The following is a 22932-nucleotide window of genomic DNA, read 5'->3' on the forward strand; positions in this document are numbered from 1 at the left end:
GAGGCAAATGTCTTCAGTCGTCAGTTTAGTGGGCAGACGAAAAATCAATGTTTATATAGTTCGGATGTTGGAAGTATCTGAAAGTCAGGTATACATAAATAATCTTATTTTTTCAAAATGACAAGGCCAATTCATCTTCTACTGGCCTACTAGTCTTTGGGGATTCTACATGTTAAAGTTAAAAAAAGCCAGAGGAAAGTAGAACTAAAATCAACCAAAGGCAACATAGTCATCTTGAACTTAGGGAGTTGTATTGAGCACAAGGGTAGCCATGGCCATGACCCTGAGTATGAGGGACACTGCTCGACAGAAGGGCAGGTGCCTAGGAATCTTCTGAGTCTTGGTCCCTTGCAGCAGTTAATCAGACATCGTAAGATACTATGGAATAAATGAATGCTCATTGAAACTGGCTCTTTCTGAGGATCCTTTAAATCTTTATTCCTGAAACCCACAGAGGGTTAAAAATTCAAGTTCCTAATAGCCTAAATGTAGTTTCTACGCTGGAAAAATTTTTTTTTCAAAAGGAAAGGATTAGGCAAAACACAATAAAAAATTTACTGGGAAAATAAATCTAAATACCAATGGGCCAAGTTTAGGAATTTCAGGCAGGGAACAGAATTATGCTCAGAGCTAAACCTTAGAAGAATTTGCCAAATTGTAAACCAAGAGGTTAAATGATTTGTCCAAAGTCACACAGCTGCTGTGACAAATTAAAAACTTTCTGAAAGTAATTTTCATTTTACAGTAGAAGGAAGGAACCCACCGTTATATTTTCTAGATCAAGGTGCTTGTTGTGTACAGTTTCACAGAGCCTTCGAATTTTTTCTTTTATTTTGTTCATGTCTTTTTCATTCAGCAGCTTAGCTGAAGAAGCATCTTGTTCCAGTTCTAGAAGTCGAATCATTAGATCTAGGCTAGCTCTATCAAGATCCATGTTCAAACGATCTCTACTCAGTATGTACATGAGGGCAGCTGTACAAAGGGACAGATTCTTCAACGGACCCCCCGCAAAAAAAAAAAAAAAAAAGTTAATGTAAGCAGTTTTGTTTTCTTGGAGCCCAGCACACATGATGGGCCCGGGAGCTGCCCTGGGGTTAAGATAAGTTAATGTAGCAATTAGTGACAATTTCAGGAAACAAGACTATTTTGACATTTGTTCACATGCTGGAAACCTTGAAAATGTTTTATTCAGTGAAAACCTCACTCTTAAAATATTCTAGGGAAATGTGAATTAAATAAATACATAAATAAAGCACCACTGCTTAAGATTTTCCTTCCTACAGACCTTCCCTATGTGAACGCCCCAGAGCTAGAAACGTTTAAGTGAAATTACATGTTTTTGGCCATTCTGTGCTAAATGAAGAGTTTACAAAACCTTTTTTCAGCTATATAATCCTATTTTACAGTACATTTCACTCTTTGTCCTTTATGATATAGTAAAGTCAAATTTCCATTTAAAATCAATAATGTAGGGACTTCACTAGTGGCGCAGTGGTTAAGAATCCGCCTGCCAGTGTAGGGCACACGAGTTCGAGCCCTGGTCTGGGAAGATCCCACATACCGCAGAGCAACTAAGCCCATGTGCCACAACTACTGAGCCTGTGCATAACTACTGAAGCCCACGCGCCTAGAGCCCATGCTCCACAACGAGAAGCCACTGCAAATAAGAAGCCCACACGCCGCAAGGAAGAGTAGCCCCCGCTGGCCGCAACTAGAGAAAGCCCAAGTGCAGCAACGAAGACCCAACACAGCCAAAAACTAAAAATAAAAAAAACAAAATCAATAATGTAAATGTGTTTTAAAATCTGTATCAGAAACTTAGCTATTTTTTCCCTGTAAAAATAAACACAGCTGGGTTTGTGTCAATACATAAAACTACGATGCTCAAATAAACATATTTAGACTCATTTCTTTAAAATAAACCTATCAGGTCTGGTTGAACCAAGTAATTTTTTAAAAACCATTAATATAATGTGCTCTCAAAATCATTCAGATCTGGTAGTTAGCACACTCTGCTTATAATAAAATCTACAAGTACTGAAGGTGATATAGGTAAGGATTAATATAACAAAGAGGTCTATGTTCGAATATTCCAACATTTGAGGTATTACTTTTTTTCCCTCCTACATATGTATTTATTTTTATTGAAGTATAGTTGATCTTACACTTATTTCAATGCACAGAAACACAATTAACTATCTAAAGATTTAAACTTTGAATCCCCAAAATTCAGACTAGGTGACTAATTAAATGCTTACAGAGCAAAGTATTTTTGGAAATAAGGATGTCACAGTACAGGCCTTAGGAGATCCACCGCCCCTAAGAACACACATTAATGCCTTGGTCCTCTCATAACTGCATAAGAAAGCAAATTAATTCTTAGTTCTCTTCTCACTCATTGTTTTGTACCTGCTACAACTTGGTAATGGAGTTATCCTCACTCGGGGTTAAGTATACTGCTTTCAGTTTCTGAAGACTCAATATTAGATTATGTCACCTAATCTGCACTTGGAATATAATTTCCCTGAACAAAAATATAATAAAGCCATCTCAAAATATCACTATTGATGATTAATAATGATTTTTTTCTAACTCTGAAAATGTTAAACCTGATTTTTATATATAAATACGCTTTATTTTTAAGTGTCAAAGTCATAATGAAAATAAGGATATGATTCCTTTTCACAGTGGGATTCAACATCCAGACAGAATGCTAAAAAAAAAAATTAATATCAAAACTTTTTTTTCATGCTATTATTATCAAAAACTAGTAAAAGATTTTTTTCCCAGTACTTTCTGATTTGAGGAAATCAGTACTTACAGAATTAAATATCCAGTATGGCATGGTATGTTAGCTACAGTATCCAGTATGGTATGGTATGGTATGTTATATAATGGTTAATAGGATATACTGACAAGTTAAGGAGGAAAAATGTCATGAGAAGATAATCTTAAATGATTAAGCAAGAATTCTGGCATTAAGCTCTAAATATTTAGCACATAAAACTAACTCAACCCATAATGAGAAATATTTACAGATGAATATCCAGTGAAGGTTGTTTTTTTTTCCTATTTTGGTCATGCCACACAGCTTGTGGGATCTTAGTTCCCTGACCAGGGATCGAACCCAGGCCTCTGGCATTGGAAGCTCAGCGTCCTAAGCACTGGACCACCAGGGAATTCCCGAAGGTATTTCTCAGTAGCCAAATAAACTAGAATTCTAAAATAATGCTTCTCAATCCCAGAAACTTAAATACCTGATGATGCTGGGAATCATCCAAGGTTTTAAAGACCATTGCTACCATTCCATGTGCTCTCAGGTGCATTCGAAAACTGGGCATGGCACATTTAGTAGCCAAGCTAATAACACTAGAAGAAAATAGACTAGGTTAAGGGGGCTGAAGTTTTTTTATTTGCGTAATACCAAAATAAGCAAAAGGGTGCTCAGGGATGGGGTTGTATGTGTGTCAAAGCATTGCCCATGCAGATCACAATATTAAAAACACGGGCAAAACAAGTTATTAAAAATTTACTGATGTGATTAGGTATGCTATATAAAAAATATGAATAACCCATGATCATCTTCAGTGTTTTCCTTACATTACTACTACCATGAAATGAAAAGCAAAAAATCTCAGCTGCCTTTCATAATGCTTCTGATCCATAAAGATTATAAATATCTAATTGGACATATTCCAAATGACTGGATAACTCAATCAAACCAAGATATTCAATCCATTATAGTATGTAAAAGATGATCCAAATCAAAACATGCTTAAATTAAATCAAATCTATCACTTGCATGTGTAAAATCTGGGGCTAAAAGTACTTAAAAGATTCTTTGGCATAACACTCTTTTAAGCATCTGGAAACTGAAGCCTATGCTGTGCTAAAATGCTGTATCATCCAACTTTCCTTTGTTCATGTAGAATCAAGTCCCTTAAAGAAATCAATCACATTTTAACATCACTGGCTATAACCTACACCTATGATAACAAAAATCACAAATGTTTGGCTCTAATGAGCTAGAAAATTTTAATGAGAAAGCATGCACACAATTTTCAAATATAAAAATAAGATCTTACCTAAGGCAACGTGTGTTTAGAGGCTGAGTGCTCTTTAAGCCACTTAACAAGTACTCAATGTCATCAGTGAATTCTTGATTTTCACCAAATTCCACCACATCATTGAAGTGCTTCACGTGCTGAACAACAGTATACAACTGCCAAGAAAAAAATATGTCCACCTCTTTTGTAACTATGAAGTAGCATATTTAAATATTTAAAAACACTTGCTATGCTTTATTTAAAAGTGTATAAAATAGTTTATTAGATGGCAACCAAAAGAAATGTTTTAAAAACATGGGTAGTAGTAGGACAAGATAAGTTTGTGGTTCAAAACTGAGTATCAGTGTACTGATATGTGTTCAAGATATTAAAAGGCTAAATTACATACGAAATTCTATCCACGTGCAGTAAAACTGTATATGGCTGCTTACTTCTTTGTCTTCTTTTCTGCATTTCAGTGCAGTAACTATATCTTGGTAGGGCTGAGTAGGTATTGTCACAGTTTTTATCACTTTGGGTGGGGGTGCAGGAGCCTTAAAAACTCCATCATCTTTTTGATTTTGCTCCTTTGAAGACAGCCTCACCTATTAATAAAGGTATTAAATTAGTTGTTCTAAATAAATATATAAAAATAGTAACATCTCATCTACTTGGCAAATTTAGCTTAAGAGTAATAAAACCCGTATTCTCCCCCTCAAAGGTAGGAGGAGGCCTCTGAAAGGTCACAAGGGATACTTTAAAATTCCATGCACTACAAGATAAGACTCATATGTGTTTTATTCACAAAAGAACCACTCAGGAACTTATTCTGGTCTTACATTTCAGATAATTTGTTATCATCTCCAGGACCATTACAAGGAATAAAGAACCACCATTACATACATAAATAGCATTGATAAGCAGCTCAGGATAGACAGGAAAACTACAATAGATAGACAAAAGAATTTCTTAAGTACAGGAGTCCACAGTCTGGGGTAGGGGGAAAAAGCCATAATAAGAGCATGGTATATAATTACTAATATACACAATAATGGTTTACTACTAGTGAAAGATGTTTAATATATCAAGAAGACAGGGAACTGTACATTACATTTTAGAATGATCTCTATCCCTATTTTTTGTTGTTGTCTATAAAGAACCCATTCCTTGATAGCTCCAGATGACTGAGGTGTCACCATTAATGTGTAAGTATTAATGCATGGTCCTACCAGTTATTCTGAAAAAAGTAGTTTGATAAGAATCTTTTTCAAATGTGTTTTGAATTGAAAGGTATTACTGGAATGCAGGAAAAAGTTCTGCTCTGAAAAACAAATTAATCACTCAAAGACACTTTAAGATCAATGTAGGATATAATTTATAATATAGCTTTTAATCATTAATACAAACTTGAAATATGTGATTTATAATATAGCTCTTAACAGTTAATACAAACTTCAAATAATTTACCCTTAAACACTAAATACTATAATTCCATAAAATGTCAGGAGTGAAAAACGTAGTCCAATATTTTTTAAGGCTTTCATTTATAACTGAGAAACACCAGAATTTCTGTTATCCTGTCCACAATCCTTACTTTTCCAATGAGTGAAACTAAAGCCACTAAATTTTAGTGAGGAAGTTGAAAATAAACTGTTAAACAGAAAAGCCAGAGACTTTCAAATTATGAATGAAGATAGCAACTGATTAATTTAAAATTCATTACACAAACATGAAATTAAAAAGTACAGTTCACTTACTGTGACACTCTGAGGTTTTACTACTGGTGGCCCAGGTAGTTCTTCTGAATCTGGATGATTCCAATGTCTGGCATTATATACAGCTTTTGTAGGAGACTAGAGAAATGAGAAAAAGATCAACTGTTTCCATCTTACTTTGCATCCTTATAAAATTACCTCATTTTAAAACTAAAACTAAAAATCATAAAGAGTAATTTAAATACATAAACATATATCCTAGACAGAGCAGGATAAACAATATCTGGCTTATACTCCCACCACGCTCCCATGCTGATGGCAGACATGGAGTCACAGTGCTATTCTGACACAAAATCGACAATCAGTGTTCTGGACAGTTATTACCAACCAAGAAAAGAAATTAAACCTCTTGCCAGGCTTATATTAACTTATAATTATATTAACTAATCAATACAGTTAAATTCAACCTGTTCTTTATTCCTCATAACTGCTGATTCATGCCCCACGTTCTTCCAACAATGAAGATAAGGCAGGTTATGACAAGGGATAAAAGTCCTTATTCATTTAAGTGAAACTGGTGAGGCCAGATGAGTGCCGTTATTCAAGTTTTCAGGTTTTATAAAGGTAAATATGGTATGTATAACATATTACATAACACACTGGAATCTAAAGCAGTACTATATACTAAAATACATGCAAATGTATAAAAATTCACACCGGGTGGGATAAAGATGTAAATTGCCTCACCCCAGTTCAGATTAGTTTGCTGCCAAATCAATATACTATAAACTTAATGAAAAAAAAAAACTTTCAGTTTTAACACATTGAATTTCAGAATTGAGGATAAATAACTGTGAGCCTGCATGATCAAATCCACAGGATTAAATCTGTATAAAAGGAACAAATCCTCACTTTCAAAAGGGGACTGATTAAACAGACTGACATTTTCTCCATCCTTTACAAAAGTGATATTAAATTATGTCCTTCAAACTTCAAATAAATAATCTCATTAGAAATTTTTTGTTTTTAAGAGTGTAATTAATTAATGATCTTCATACTTTCAGTACTACATAAAAAAATAAAGAGTACAAGAGAAACATACTTCAAGACTGGCCAAAAATCTGCATTAAAAAATTAACCATCTTCCCTTATTAGCTGCAGTGAAGTAACATAATTGGAATTAAGCATCATACAAAGCTATCTTTTTATACAAATATTATCTTCAAAATAACCATACTGTGACAAAGACAACAGTGTAAGCTCCAAAAGAACTGGTTTTTCAAAAGATAAAGTTTAAACTGACTCACATATTAAATTTGTCAGAAAATCTTAAGGCTAAAAGGAATCTACTGTGAAACTTACATAAAGCAGTCTCATTTGTATTGTGTATATGAACGTATTATTCTTATATATCAGGTTAGCATAAAGTAATGCAGCATTAGTAATCTAAAGCAATTTATGCACTCATGCAATGACTTGATCAGGCCCCCTAAGGCACAACCATACAGAACAGACTAAACATAAATTTTTAAACCTAGCTCTATTCCTTACTATTTTCCTCTCAAACATTATCTATATAATCTACATGCCTGCTAACTGTTAGATCCCTCATTTAAGCAACCTCTAATCCCCAAAGCACAGCCATAAGCTCAGGAAGATAACGGACTTTTGAAAGGAAGAGGTGCCTCAAGGCTTAAGCACTTTACTTATTTTTAAAAAGCACTGATTTCAGGTAACAAACCCTCTTTTGGATAACAAAAAGGTTATCTGGTTCCACAGGTAACAATATAGCACAGTCAGGTCAACGTTCTAAATTAAACAGACCCTGGAGATTGGGACTGACATATACACACTACTATATATAAAACAGATAACTAATAAGGATCTACTAGATAGCACAGGGAACTCTACTCAGTACTCTGTAATGGCCTATATGGGAAAAGAATCTGAAAAAGAGTGGATATATGTAAATGTATAACTGATTCACTTTGCTGTACATCTGAAACTAACACTGTAAATCAACTATACTCCAATAAATTTTTTTTTTTTTTTTTTTTGCGGTACGCGGGCCTCTCACTGTTGTGGCCTCTCCCATCGCGGAACACAGGCTCTGGATGCGCAGGCTCAGCGGCCATGGCTCACAGGCCCAGCCGCTCCGCAGCACGTGGGATCTTCCTGGACCGGGGCACAAACCTGTGTCCCCTGCATCGGCAGGCGGACTCTCAACCACTGCGCCACCAGGGAAGCCCTCCAATAAAAATTTTTAAAAGATTAATACCAAAAAATATATATAAATTAAACAGACCCCCTTCCAGTTAATTGTGAGTGGCAATATATACCTAACAGTTATAAAGGAGACACAGGAACCAGATGGTCCAGATAAATAGTAAGCTCTACTACTGCCTGTTACTAAACATCTTTCTCATCTGTAAAATGGGGTTAATGACAGTACCGATTGTAAAGGGTTGTTGTGAGGATTAAATGAATATATGTAAAACACATATTAGAGTGCCTGAAACAATATGTGCTATACAAGTTTTACTGTTGATAATTCAAGTTATAATAATCGTTATGTGATGATGTGCAATTCTGAGTTCAGCATCTTCATAAAAAGAATTGGAGTATATGGTCTACCCACATAACAGAGGACTGCAATAAAAGGGATAACTGACATGAACACACTCTGTTAACAAATACTATTATTATAAAAAGTAGACTGGGATATACTGTTCTAATTCATCTCAAAAGTAATTGAATGACATGCCTGATAAATACAGAGGCAAAAATCCTCAACAAAACACTAGAAAACTAAATTCAACAGCACATTAAAAGGATCATACACCATAACCATGTAGGATGTATCCCTGGGATGTAAGGATGGTTCAACATATGAAAACCAACCAATGGGATACACCACCTTAACAGAATGAAGGACAAAAATCACATAATCATCTCAATTGGTGCAGAAAAAGTATTTAACAAAATTCAACTCTCTTTCATGAAAAATCACTCAACAACAGGGACAGAAGGAAATTGCCACAACACAGAGGTCATATTTTAAAAGCCTGCTGCTAACATCATACTCAACAATGAAAAACTGAAAGCTTTTCCTCTAAGATCAGGAACAAGGCAGGGATGCCGATGCTCAGTGGTTCTACATACTAGCAAAAGTAATTAGGCAAGAAAAAGAAATAAAAGGCATCCAAATCAGAAAGAAAGAAGTAAAATTTTCCCTATTCACAGATATAATCTTGTATATAGAAAACCATAAAGATTCCATTAAAAAAAAAACCCTGAGAACAAATAAATGTATTCAATAAAGCTGTATGATACAAAACTCATTTGCATTTCTACACACCAACCAAAAAAAAAAGAGGAAATGAAGAAATTTCCATTCACAGTAACATCAAAAAGAATAAAATACTTAGGAATAAACTTAACCAAGGAGGCAAAAGATTTGTACACTGACAACTACAAAATGTTGAAAATAAAGGCACAAAGAAATGGAAAGACATCCTTTGTTCATGGATTAGATGACTTAATACTCTTAAAATGGTCATACTACCCAAAGTGATCTACAAATTCAATACAGTTCCTGTCAAAATCCCAGTAATAATTTTTACAGAAATAGACAGAATGAACCTAAACTTCATATGGAATCCCAAAGGACCCTGAATAGCCAAAACAATCTTGAGAAAGAACAAAAAAACCAAAGGCCCCACACTTGCTGATTTCAAAACATTACAAAGCTACAGTAATCAAAACAGTAGGGTACTGACATAAAGACAAATATATAAACCAACAGTACAGAATAGAACGCCTATGACTAAATCCGCAAATATACGGTCAAATGATCTTCACCAATGGAGACAGTCTCTTCAATAAATGGTGTTCAGAAAACTGGATATCCACATGCAAAAGAATGAAACTGGACCCGTATCTTATACCATACACAAAAATCAACTCAAAATGTATTAAAGACTTAAACATAAGACCTGAGCTAAAAACTCCTAGAAGAAAACATGGGAGAAAAAACTACATAACACTGGTCTTGGCAATGACTTCTTGCCAAGAAGCACAAGCAACAAAAGCAAGCATAGACAGGTAGGACTACATCATAAAAAGCTTCTGCACAGCAAAGAAAACAATCAAGAGAGAAAAATGCAACCTACAGAATGGAAGAAAATATTTGCAAACCATATATCTGATAAGGGATTATTATCCAAAATATATAAGGAACTCCTATAAGTCAATAGCAAAAACAAACAAAACAAAAAACAAAAACAACAAAAAACCCTGACTAAAAATGGGCAAAGGACTTGAACAGCAATTTCCCCAAAGGAGAAATGGCCAATAGGTATACAGAAAGATGATCAACATCACTAATCATAAGAGAAATGCAAATCAAAATCACAATGAAATATTACCTCGCACCCATTAGGATGGCCACTAGCAAAAGAACAGAAAATAACAAGTGTTGGCAAGGATGCAGAGAAATTGGAACCCTCATGCAGTGTTGGTGTGAATTTAAATAATGAAGCCATTATGGAAAACAGCATGAAGGTTCCTCAGAGAATTAAAAGTAGAACTACCACATGATCCTGCAATCCCACTTTCAGGTATTTATTCAAAAGAATTAAGAGCAGGATCTCAAAAAAATATTTGCACTCCCATGTTCAATGCAGTATTTTTCACAACAGCCAAGAGGTAGAAACAACCTAACTATCCATCAACAGATGAACAAAGAAAATGTTACATATCCATACAAGAGAATATTATTCAGCCATAAAAGAGGAAAAAGGAAATCCTATCATATGCTACAACATGAACCTTCAGGATGTTACCCTAAATGAAATAAGCCAGTCACAGAAAGACTTTAAAACTGCATGATTCCACTTATGAGATATCTAGTCAAACTCATAAGAACAGAAATGGCCAGGGGTTGGAGGGAGACTGAAGTAAGAAGTTACTATTCAATGGGTATAGTTTCAGTCATGCAAGATGAAAAAATGCTAGAGATTTGTGGTTACAATACTGTGCTTACAGTTAACAATACTGTACACTTAAAATGTTCCTAAGAGGGTAGACTTCATGTTGTGTTTTCTACCACAATAAAAAAAAACTTTGAAAAGGCTTTGAAGCTTAAAAGTATACATAATAACTGCATAAGTTATATTCAAAAGACACATTCAATGAACATTTTGTTTACTCTGTTGAACTAGGCAGCTTAGTAAATACTATTATTTTAAAAGTTTTGACAAGGTTTTGCCATTTTAATGCTAATGATTAATCTAAAAGAAAGTGAATCCAATTAGAACTGTTCCTCGACTATTAATTATTTCAAAGTTTTACAAGGTTAATATAGAGTTTACCATCAGCAGCAGGAGGAGATGAAGATACACCCTACTATCTAAAAATTAAAATAAAGAATATCTGGATGTGGCTAATACATACACATGGGGTGGGGGGTGGCAGAGGTTAAGTTATGACAACACTGACCGACTCTGAGCTCTTCACATCATTCCAAATGGTATAACAATTCCACATGCACCTAAGTGAATTGTATATGGAAACAATACAACACTACTATGTCACATAATAATGTCACTCAGTGAAAGTGACTGTGTACAGTATCTGCAAATATACCAGATAGCAATCAACTTTTCATGGAAAATGAAAATCACTCCTATCATTTAGCAACCTAGCTAAGTTTTAACTGGGTCATTCTGATTACACCACCAGGCTTATTTGTAATTCTTGTTAATTTTTTTCTGGTTTAAAAAGCAGATGCACCATATTAACCAGATTCCTTAACTTTTCTGTGGATTCTGTTTCCTCTGAAATGTAATGGGAAGAATACTCAGAACAAAAAAAGCAGAAAGCTCTTAAGACTACTCTTAACATTCTAAAGATTTGCAATCATTGTAGCACATTTCAGTCCTAGTAATCTTAAACATACTATTCCCTTCTTTAAGTTCTCCAGGGGCATGACAAACAAGAACCTCAAATGTAACACTGTATTACAGCTAAGGAAAAAATATGCCAGTGACAGACCCATAGAGCATTTATCCATGAGAGAGAATCCAGTATCCACAAAAACAATGGATAAAAACTGGTTTTTACAATTTTAATGCCAAGGCTGTGGTTAACAGATTGGCTTGTTAAATCATAATTAAGCAGAGGTAAGAAGCGTTCCTTCATGAAAAGCTAAGAAGAAATTACAGTATTATGTTATCCTTTATTGAGCTGGCTCTCAAAAGGGAAAAAAATTGGAATAACCGCTCTCAAGCCATATGAATTTTTTAGCAGTACCAAACGTATTTCTGAGTTTTAAAGAGTACTGTGTATACTGTGTACTAAAGGAGAACAAATATAGTAAGCCGATTAGAACTCATCCAGCCTTACCCACACAAGGATGTCATAACTGAATTGCACTCCCACCAGTAATTCAATCAGCACGTTCTAAAACTAAAAGAGTTCTGAAAAAGCAAAGCGCCACAATGCACCACTGTGCGTGCGTTTGTGCACACGCACAGTACTTTAGTGGCAATTCAAAAGGGGAAAGTTAATCTGGATTTGGCTTTTTAAAAAAATTGTTGTTGTTGTTGTTGTTGTTTTCCCCTAAAGATGGGTAGAAGCAGAGGGAATTTGAGGAAGAAAGTTTTACAAAGATTAGGGTACCTTTTAGCTCTTTAGAACTTTCTTTTAAGCATAATCATATAATCTCAAACTGTCTTAAACTATGACCAAAAAAGCCTTAAATTTTCATAATTTGTTAAATATTCAGGGCATTAAATTATTTGAGGAAAAACTGCAGCTATCCCTAAACTAAAACCAAGAATGTCTGTACTGCTAAGAACTAGACATTTAGAATATGTTAAGATAGAGCACTATGCAAAGAATATAATCCAAAGGTATAAGGGAGAAGTAGAGCTGAAAATCTTTCTTTTCTGCCTGATTCAATTAAGTGCTACAGATAAACCTTTCAAAGATACAGCTGCTATTTTTATGAAGAAACTGTCAATTCCTATCCACAAGAAGAACAATACACCTACTACTCAGTTGTTTTAACTTCAAAAGTATTTATATCAATATTATAAAACTTTATAAAAGCGAGCACTGCCACATCAGAATATCACCTTGAAACAGCATAACCTGAACATAAGCTCTAAAAAAGTCCAGGTAACAAAGCATAAAATCCAATACTTGGCCCTTTGTGAAAACTAATACAACTAAGCCTACAACTCAACAATTGTTAAATAAAAAGATACTAGAATGAGCCATGATGAAAAATCAGCTGAAATAAGCATCAGTTTTACAACTAAAAATATCACTAAATATAGAATGGACCAGTTGTATTAGGGAGATGATTTATCAAATTTAGAAACACGAAAAGAGAAGCTGAAAATATCTTGAGACACCTATGGGTAGATAGAGAATGTTCATTCTCCCCTTCGTTTTCCTCTTAAGAATATTTAGCTGGATATATGCTTGCCCTGATTTTCCAACATCTCTTGCTACTTGCGTGGGCCCGTGACCAGGTTCTCCTCAATGAATGAACAAAAAAGTAGGGGACACCTTCTGGGTCCTGGCCTTCTAGGGATGGTTCTTTGCCTCCCCTTCCTGTTCTTACTATTTGTACTCTTCAATACTCTAGAGGCGGTAGGACACCACCCACAGAGGAAGGGGTCTCTAACAATACAGCAACTTGAAAATAGTCCAGAGATAAACAGCCAAGGTCTGATACGCCACAGAAAAATAAGCTACCTATTAAAAACTAACTTGAGATTTCTTTCACAGTAGTTGAGGCAAATGCTACAACTGAAATTAGGACTAAATAATGATAGGGATGTGCTGAATATATAAGATTTTGCCAACACTGGATTTGTATATACATAACCTACACACGTATAACCTTAAAAGAAACAATTTGAAGGATATAAAGAACAATTAAGAGAAGAAGGAAAAAACCAAGGAAAAATACAATCTAAAGCCAACTTTTTTTTAAAAAAATGTAAACATATATATTCTGAGGAAGATCTATGAACTCACATGGTACAATCTCCAAAAGTTATTACTAAATAAAAATTTAAATAGAAAGCAAAGTGCAAAAGTGCACATACAGATGCTACCTTTTATATAAGAAAGGGGGAACATAAGAAAATTTGTGCTTATCTTTATAAAAAGAAATACAGAAAGGATAAAGCAGAGAAGTCCCTACCAGGGTGAGTGATGGGCTAGAACATCACTCAATGAAGTGACCATTCATTGAACTTACCTTTTTGTATAGTGCTGACTTTTGGAAGCATGCTAATGTTGTACATATTCAATCAAATAAATTAAATGAATGAGAATGAAAGGGGAAAAAAACCTAAAAGTGAAAGCAAACCAGAACACATAAACCTACTCATAATTCAAATGAATAGCAAATACAATGAAGGGAAGATAGGAAGAAAAGACAGGCAGACAGAACTCATCTAAATAACTTATGAACACAGTATTTGACTTTATATCTTGGGTCAGTGGCAGTGTAGGGTAGGGCAAGTGCAGGATTACAAATAAATCCTAAACACAGTAGTAGAGTTATTTATTGTAGTGGAATGGACAAAGCAATTCTCAAACTATTTTAGATGTATTATAGGTTTGAGTAAAAGTGTTGATATTGCTGGGAGTCAGGGTTAAGACAGAAGGCAAGAAAGAACCCTGTAGGGATGGACTAATATTGAAGTTAGTGTGAACTCATGATTTCTAGAACAGGTATGTGCATATGCAGGAATCTATATGCATATACATGAATGTTTCCTATCTCCATCTATTACTAAAAGGGCCAAGAAGTGATGACCACATCTACTGCCCAGATCTTGGTCTCTAGTACCATTCCCCACTAAAGGCAATGGAGACTTCTCAGAGAATGGGCTTAATTCCAGGGCTGGAGCAGAGCAGAGCAGGTACAATATGAATCTGGAAAACTGTGTTTATGTCAATAAGTAAGAAAATGCCAACAGAATGATGGGGGTATGTCACAGTGACAGAAGAGCCAGACTAGCCAAATCAGGACAAATGTACCTCCAAAATAAAGAATGAATTTTGAACCATTAAAAGAGGAGGGATTCATGAGTCCATACTGATAAAAGAAAAATAAAACAACCAAACAAATAAAATAAATAAATAAATGGGGAGGATTGACTAAATGAGTATTTTGCAAGCGGCACAGCAAACACTGAATCAGGAAAGCATCATCATGTATATTAAATCTAAGAGTATGAAGAACAAGGTATTTGAATAGTCTCTTCAAAGACTGCTTTTTAGTTGCATGGGGAAGAAAATAATTATACAGCAGAGGAAGAGACAACCCCTTAACTGGGTGATCATAATTAACATTCTCCAGAGGTGGCACACTGAAAAGAATACATCATCACTTACACAGTATCCCAGCCTAGAATGAATAACCTGAATACAATCATGAAGAAACTTCGATTAAACCGAAGTGAGAAGCTTTTTTTTTAAAGGGGGATCAGGGGATGTCAATGTCATAAAAGACAAAGAAAGACTACAGTAATGTTCCTGGTTAAAAGAGACTAAAGACACAGCTAAACAGCTAAATGAATGACAGCTAAATGAAATACCTCACCCTAGACTGGATCCTGTAGCAGAGACAAGAAAATGCTACAAAGGACATTACTGTGTCAACTGACAAAACTGACACAACAGATTAGGTAAAAATACTGGAACAATGTTAAATTTACTAAAGATGATTACTGTGATGTGGACATGTAATTGATTAGGAAGTACACACTGTATTTAGGGTAAAGGGCTAATTATATATATAAAATGTATATATGAACTTACCCTTAAATATTCAGAAAAAATACATATGTATGAATATATATACACACAAACACAGAGAAAGAACAAATGAAAAAGCGAATATTAAGATAATATTCGTAAGGAATGTTTGTTGTATTATTTTATTTTTGTAACTCTTCTGTAATTTTGAAATTATTTCCAAGTACAAACTATTTTTTAATTATTTCCAGAAAAAATATTAAAAATCTTTAAAAATTCTCAGAAAACTTGTAAAATAGAAAAAGCATAAATCATCATTCTATCAGTTAATATTTTAATTTCCATGAAACAACTAAATCAAATTCAGACAACAGTAAAAGAAATCAAAGAGTAATAAAAAGATGAATTCAAGTTTAATACAGGCAATCCTACAAAATGGGAAGGGATAAAGATATTCTTCTTTTATGTTCTTAAATCAAATGTTAATTAAACAGCCCATCAATAATAAATGAAATAGCAATACTTCTTAGCTGAGGCACAGAAAAAGATGAAAACATAACCCACACCTGGTCCAAGGGTAGTAAGAGTTTTCTATTTTTAATCTCCCCTCCTAAAAAGCAAACAGGCCACTGATAATCTTCTTTGCCCTGGCTTCTAAGAAGCTCAAAGTTGTATTTGTGGTAGATCCCCAGGAAATCCATCAAGACAAAAAGGCTTGAATTTTGGCTTCAACTCATCTATTCCTTACTTTTTCTTAACACAGTTTCCTCATTTATTTTCAATCTGGTTCTACCAAATTTGTCTCTGTTCACTATAAGAACAGACCCAGAAACAAGGCAGATGACAGAATTAGGAGACAGACACTGAAAATAACTGTAACTATATTCCACATATGTAAGAAAGTAGGGAAAACAACTGAGTACATTAAGTAGACAAGAAAGATATAAAATAGACCCAAACTAAACTTTCAGAGATGGGATTAATAGCTGCTTAGACGCTGCAGAAGAACATGAAAATGGGCAACAGAAACTATCTAAACTATCTCCAAATGAAACCAAGACTGAAAAAATTAAAAAGATGGAAAGAATGTCAGCATACACTGGGACAAGTTCACCCAGCCCAATAACTGTATGAGAAAGTAAAAATTAACTCCCTTCACAGATAGTACTTTGCCCTGAACCTCTCAAACACTGTTTCATTTAAATTTTACCCAAACTCCCCAGTTCCCCCCAAATCCTACAAAAACTTTTCTTTGGTAAGATGCCCCTTGGTTTCTCTGCTGTGCAGTAACCTTTATTGCAATAAGTCAATAAGCCTTATTTTGTTATATGTGTTGATTTTAGGTTATACGTGTTGATTTTAGGCTGATACAAGCAAGACAAGTATAATAAGAGTCCCCAGAGGGGGACAGAGAGCCAAAAACTATTTGAAGAATATTGGCTAAAATTTTCCCAAATTTGATGTTTACCAATTTTCAAACATAAAAAAGCCAAACATTTAGTACTATATGAAGATTCTTTGCTGAAATATACTTCCAAAAATCCTAGAAATAAACATTTATGAACACCTTCTGTATCTCAGACACTAAGAATTTAAAGGTGAAAAAAAAATATGGTCACCATCCCCAAAAAACTCCCAATATTTTACATCTAATGTTAATTTATGGTCATCATTAGCATAAAGTCATTAAGACTATCAATAAAAGAAAGTTCAGCAAAGAGTTTTCTGGATGTCAGAATCCCAATGAACTCTAAATAAAATGTACTACAAACTAGAAAACCAAATTTCAAACTATAAACAACCTAACACACACACACACCACACTCTCTCTCTCTCTCTCTCTCTCTCTCCCCCCCCTCCCTCTCCCTCTGTCAAATGTTTGTTCGAGTTCCCGTGTTCTTGATTAACCCATGGCTACATTTTCTCATTTCAAACTTCATTTTCTGGGAAATAAGTTATAGTGAAACATTTTGAACTTTCAAACTTTAAAGGATCCTGAACTACAGAAAATAAAAAGATTAATGGTGCTTTTATTCCTTATTAAAATCCTTCCAGAATAAAATATTCAGGAAAAAAAACCACCCGAATTAGATCTCATAAAGAAAATAACTTACACTTTCCTACATCTTTATAGAATACAGATCAATGACTTAAGTACCTGGTTCAATGTTTAAGTTAAATACTACCTATATAAAAGGAAGACAGATACTCCTGCTTTGGAACAAACACAATGAGTATGAAATACTACGACTACTCAAAGGTTTCCGTGGGGAAAAAACATTCTACCTCACTTTCTAAGACACTTACTTATTTTTCTCCTTTTTATATCCCCAGTATCTAGTACTGTGAAATGCAGGTATTATGTAAAAACAATGACAACGAAAAGTCAACTAAAACTGACCCTCTTCCATACCCAGGCTCAGCCAGAACATGCTCAGTCAGCTTCAACAACTCTGACTCACCAACCTGCTTTTTACTTTTACACTTTGGCCAGCATCCCTCATCAGCAGACCAATGGCTAGAGTCTCTCTTTTTTTCGGGCTTCACGTTTATCTATGTCTCAGGTTTCTAGTCCAAGAAACTATAGTGAATCTCACACTGCTATCTCGATGACTGGATCCCAGGATGGTCAATGAATCCCCAGACACAGAACAAAGATAACCATGGGTAAAACAATTTGACAGAAAAATAAGCTGCTTCATCAGAGTGAGTTCTAATTGCTGGAGAAGGATACTATAAAGGAACATCTGTTCTTGGGTGAGAGGTGGAACTACCTGTCCTTTAAAATCTCTTCAATTGTAAGATTCTGTTTTTAAGTTGACAACCTATATATATAAACTCATTTTATAAAACAAAAAAAAATGAGTTTACAAAACTATAAAAACTATACTTAACTTTAAAACTGCAGTTTTATAAAATTTTAAATTTTGAATACAGCTAAATATATAACCATGATTTATACTGATAATCAAGTTTTAATTCAACTGCCCATAAACCCACTGTCCTATGTCATATTGAATGACAGGAAGAAAGAGGAAAAAAAAGTCCAGAATGTTCCTTTGAGAGTCAAACAAAAGACAGTACCAAATGGGCCCAGCATTAAACCACAGGGAAATGATGAAAGTGAAGGTATAAACATCTGAGAACTGAAACTGAGATTGACATTATGGTTAGTTTCATCAATGACCCAGCAAATAGTCTTAACGGGCAAAATAAGATGGCCAAAGCCCAAGGTAAAATATAACCCTCCAAGCACAGAAGGTTAGTTGGGATGATTATACAGATAATCCCTTAGGAAGAGAGCAAACTGGCAGCAGCTGAATGGAAAGCTAGAAATCAAACAAAAAGCAGGGCAGGCAGAAAAAATTATCTAAGCTTATCAGCACATACGGGGTTGGCCAAAAAGCTCCTTCAGTTTTTAAGTAAAAATAAAAGACACATTTTTCATTTTCCCCAACAACTTTATTGAACAACGTATTCACTATTTTGTTCCACTACCTTCTGCCATCTTCAGGCAATTTCGTAATTCCATCTTCCCAAAACTTTTCATCTTTCTGAGCAAAGAACTGTTCCAGGTGCCTTTTACAGTCTTCCAAGGAATTGAAAATTTTTTCCATTAAGAGAATTTTGTAAAGACCAAAAAAAATGGAAATCCGAAGGTGCAATGTCTGGTGAATATGGCAGATGAATCAGAACTTCCCAGCCAAGCTGTAACAGTTTTTGCCTGGTCATCAAAGAAACATGCGGTCTTGTGATGGAGATTATGCGTTTTCTGTTGACTAATTCCGGATGCTTTTCGTCCAGTGCTGCTTTCAGTTGGCCTAACTGGAAGCAGTATTTGTTGGAATTAATCGTTTGCTTTTCCAGAAGGAGCTCATAATAGAGGACTCCCTTCCAATCCCACTGTATACACAACATCACCTTCTTTGGATGAAAACCAGCCTTTGGTGTGGTTGGTGGTGGTTCGCTTGCCCCACAATCTCTTCCATTCCACATTATTGTACAGTATTCACTTTTCATCACCCATCACAGTTTGTTTTACAAACGGAACATTTTCATTACAATAACTAGAGAGTCGCATGTGGAAATATAGTCAAGAAGGCTTTTTTTGCTTAACTTATGTGGAACCCAAACATCAAAGCAATTACATAACCAAGCTAGTGAAAATTATTTTCAACGCTTGATTTGGATATTTTGATTATGTCGGCTATTTCCCATGTGGTATAACGTTGATCGTTCTCAATTACTGTCTCAATTTGATCACTATCAACTTCAACTGGTCTACCCAACTGTGGAGCATCGTCCAGCGAGAAATCTCCAGCACAAAACTTTGCAAACCACGTTTGACACCTTCGATCAGTCACAGCACCTTCTCCATACACTGCACAAATCTTTTTGTGCGCTTCAGTTGCGTTTTTACCTTTCTTGAAATAATAAAGCATAATGTGCCGAAAATGTTGTTTTCTTCCATCTTCAATATTAAAATGGCTAAACAAAAATTCACCAATTTTGATTTTTTTTTTTTAAAGGCACGCTGATATGACAGCTGTCACAATGCAATCTAACAAAATTATTTCGAATGAAGTTGAAGACAACTAAAGTGCTACTGGAGCCATCTTACGGAAAACACCAAACGGACTTTTTTGGCCAACCCAATACTTTGGTTTGAAGTGTCATAGGGGCAGGTGGACTCTCAACCACTGCGCCACCAGGGAAGCCCCTGCTGGTTTTTTTTTAATGCACGCTGATATGACAGCTGTCACATACAATCTAACAAAATTGTTTCAAATGAAGTTAGTGACAACTAAGCACTACTAGAGCCATATTATGGAAAAAAACTGAACGTACATTTTAGCCAACCCAATATATGGCAACTACAAATAATGGGATTCAGGGAAACTGTAGCCAGTGATCAGAAATAAGATGGCACTGAAAGAAAAAAAAAACATTAAAATTATCAAATGATCAGGACTTCCCTGGTGGCGCAGTGGTTAAGAATCCGCCTGCCAATGCAGGGTACACGGGTTCGAGCCCTGGTCCAGGAAGATCCCACATACCGCAGAGCAACTGGGCCCGTGCACCACAACTACTGAGCCTGCACTCTAGAGCCCGCGAGCCACAACTACTGCACCCGCGCACCACAACTACTAAAGCCTGTGTGCCTATAGCCTGTGCTCTGCAACAAGTGAAGCCACCACAATGAGAAACCCGCGCACCACAACGAAGAGTAGCCCCCGGGCTTCCCTGGTGGCGCAGTGGTTGAGAGTCTGCCTGCCGATGCACGGGACACGGGTTCGTGCCCCAGTCCAGGAAGATTCCACATGCCGAGGAGCGGCTGGGCCTGTGAGCCATGGCCGCTGAGCCTGCGTGTCTGGAGCCTGTGCTCCGCAACGGGAGAGGCCACAACAGTGAGAGGCCCACGTACCGCAAAAAAAAAAGAGTAGCCCCCACTAGCCACAACTAGAGAAAGCCCGCGTGCAGCAACGAAGACCCGACACAGCCAATCATAAATAAATATTTTTTAAAAAATTATCAAATGATAAAACCACATACAGAAACAACAGGTACTTAAAACCAGGTATGTTTCAAGCTAATCCCTCAAACTCTATCTTTACTTTTCTCCCTTGCAAGTGACAACTTTTCTGAGTAATCATTTCAAATATGTTCTTACCAGAAGTTTACTTTACCTCCTCATCTTCTTTCTGCCACATGTGTTTACCCAGCCAGCCCTCAATTCTGTTATGAACAGAATTCTTTATATATCTGGTGAGGTGTTGGGGAAAATTCTCACAGCCGGCAAGCTTAAAAAGTTAACGTTTATTTTTTTATTTTTTATTTTTTTTGGCTGCACCACACAGCTTGTGAGATCTTAGTTCCCTGACCAGGGATCGAACCTGGGACCCCAGCCATGGAAGTGCAGAGTCCTAACCACTGGACCACCAGGGAATTCCCAAGTTAATGTTTTCTAACATGGGAAATATAGAGAGAGGGAAGAGGGACCTCTTGGCTGGTGGCACTAAAGCTGAGGAGATGGCCTGTGTGGTCAGGAAATTGGCTATATACAAGAGGACTGAGCAAATACGTAAATGTATTGAGGATACTGGGAACCAGATTCCTCACTGTCGGCAAAGAGAAGTAAAACGTGCAAAGTGGGAAGGCTAGAATAAAACGTGGTGTTGAACTAGAATTGGAGGTATCAGTGTGAACTCATGGTTCTAAATATACATAGATATGAAATAAGTATGTGTCTGTGTGGTGGCGGCGGGGGGGCGAAGGAGAGAGGAAGAAAATGCATATATTCACATGTTTCCTTGCTCTGTTAACTCAAAGAAGGCCTAGAAGTAATGACACCCCAGAAGAAATGACCATACTTTGCAACGAAATTTTATTTTTAAAGATCATTCTCCACTAAAAGAAAACAGGGGTCCTTGGAGGAATGGTTGATTCCACAACTGGGAATGTGCATCATGAGCCTTGAACATCTTTGTGTGTCATTAGTAAGGAAATGCAAAGTGGTGGGCCATGTTAAAAGCCAGTTTGAAAAACCACGAACAGGCCAAGTCTAAGAAAATCTGAGTATCGAAATAATAATAGTACTATCATTTAAATAAGTAACAGTAACAAATGACTGAATAAAACAGAAATCCATGTTCATACTGACATAAAGAAATTTATAAATACTTAAATGAATATATAATGAATATATAATGTATATACTACATAATGAATATATAAATACATATATTCTTTTATATACATGAAGGAGAGGAAAAAATCTACCTTACCAGTAGAAGGCCAACTACTAACAACTAGAGAAGGCAGGATGTAATTAGAAAAAAAAATTCAACAACCATCATAGTAAAGATTGATTCAGGCAAAAATCAATGCTAAAACTAGTGGGTAAAAGTTTGATGAGGAGTTGAGGAACCTGACAGGCCTCAAGGGATAGTTAACATCAATAGCAATGGTACAGAGTGACATTGTGCGCCACCTGGTATGATGCAGTAAGAACAGAGCACCTCTTCTGAGGTATTTCCACCAAATACACAAAACCTAAATCTAATCGGGAGGAAACATCAGACAAGCACAAACTGAGGGACATTCAACAAATAACTGATTTTAACTCTTCAAAGAGGTCAAAGCCATGGAAAAACTAGGAAAGACACAGATGTTCCAGACTGAAGGAGGGCGGAGACTTGTGACAACTAAATACAACATGTGATTCTGGATTGGATCATGGATTCTTTCTTTGGGAGATGTGGGGGAGGGGGGAGTAATGTGTGATTTGTTCTGCTATAAAGGCCATTAATGAGTCAATTGGTAAAACTGAATGGGATCTGTGGATTAGACTGAATTATTATATCAATGTTATTATTAGCTTCCTG

At 35.6% G+C, this 22932-nt stretch overlaps 1 protein-coding gene and 1 non-coding gene across 3 annotated transcripts in view; both read right to left on the minus strand.

Moving 5' to 3' along the window:
* WAPL (WAPL cohesin release factor) overlaps nt 1-22932 on the minus strand; it is a 72243-nt gene that overhangs the window by 18189 nt on the left and 31122 nt on the right. For both annotated transcript variants that reach the window (XM_007458351.1, XM_007458350.1), the window contains 5 exons: nt 5804-5899; nt 4499-4651; nt 4086-4222; nt 3258-3369; nt 764-991 (listed from right to left, as the gene is read on the minus strand). In XM_007458351.1, the coding sequence (XP_007458413.1) occupies nt 764-991; nt 3258-3369; nt 4086-4222; nt 4499-4651; nt 5804-5899 (726 nt within the window). The remainder of the gene's footprint in view (nt 1-763; nt 992-3257; nt 3370-4085; nt 4223-4498; nt 4652-5803; nt 5900-22932) is intronic.
* Nucleotides 21421-21493, minus strand: TRNAG-UCC (transfer RNA glycine (anticodon UCC)). Its single transcript has one exon. It is a non-coding gene; the product is annotated as a tRNA-Gly (tRNA).

Source organism: Lipotes vexillifer, unplaced genomic scaffold (assembly GCF_000442215.2).
Source record: "Lipotes vexillifer unplaced genomic scaffold, Lipotes_vexillifer_v1.1 scaffold437, whole genome shotgun sequence".
Lineage (NCBI taxonomy): Eukaryota > Metazoa > Chordata > Mammalia > Artiodactyla > Lipotidae > Lipotes > Lipotes vexillifer.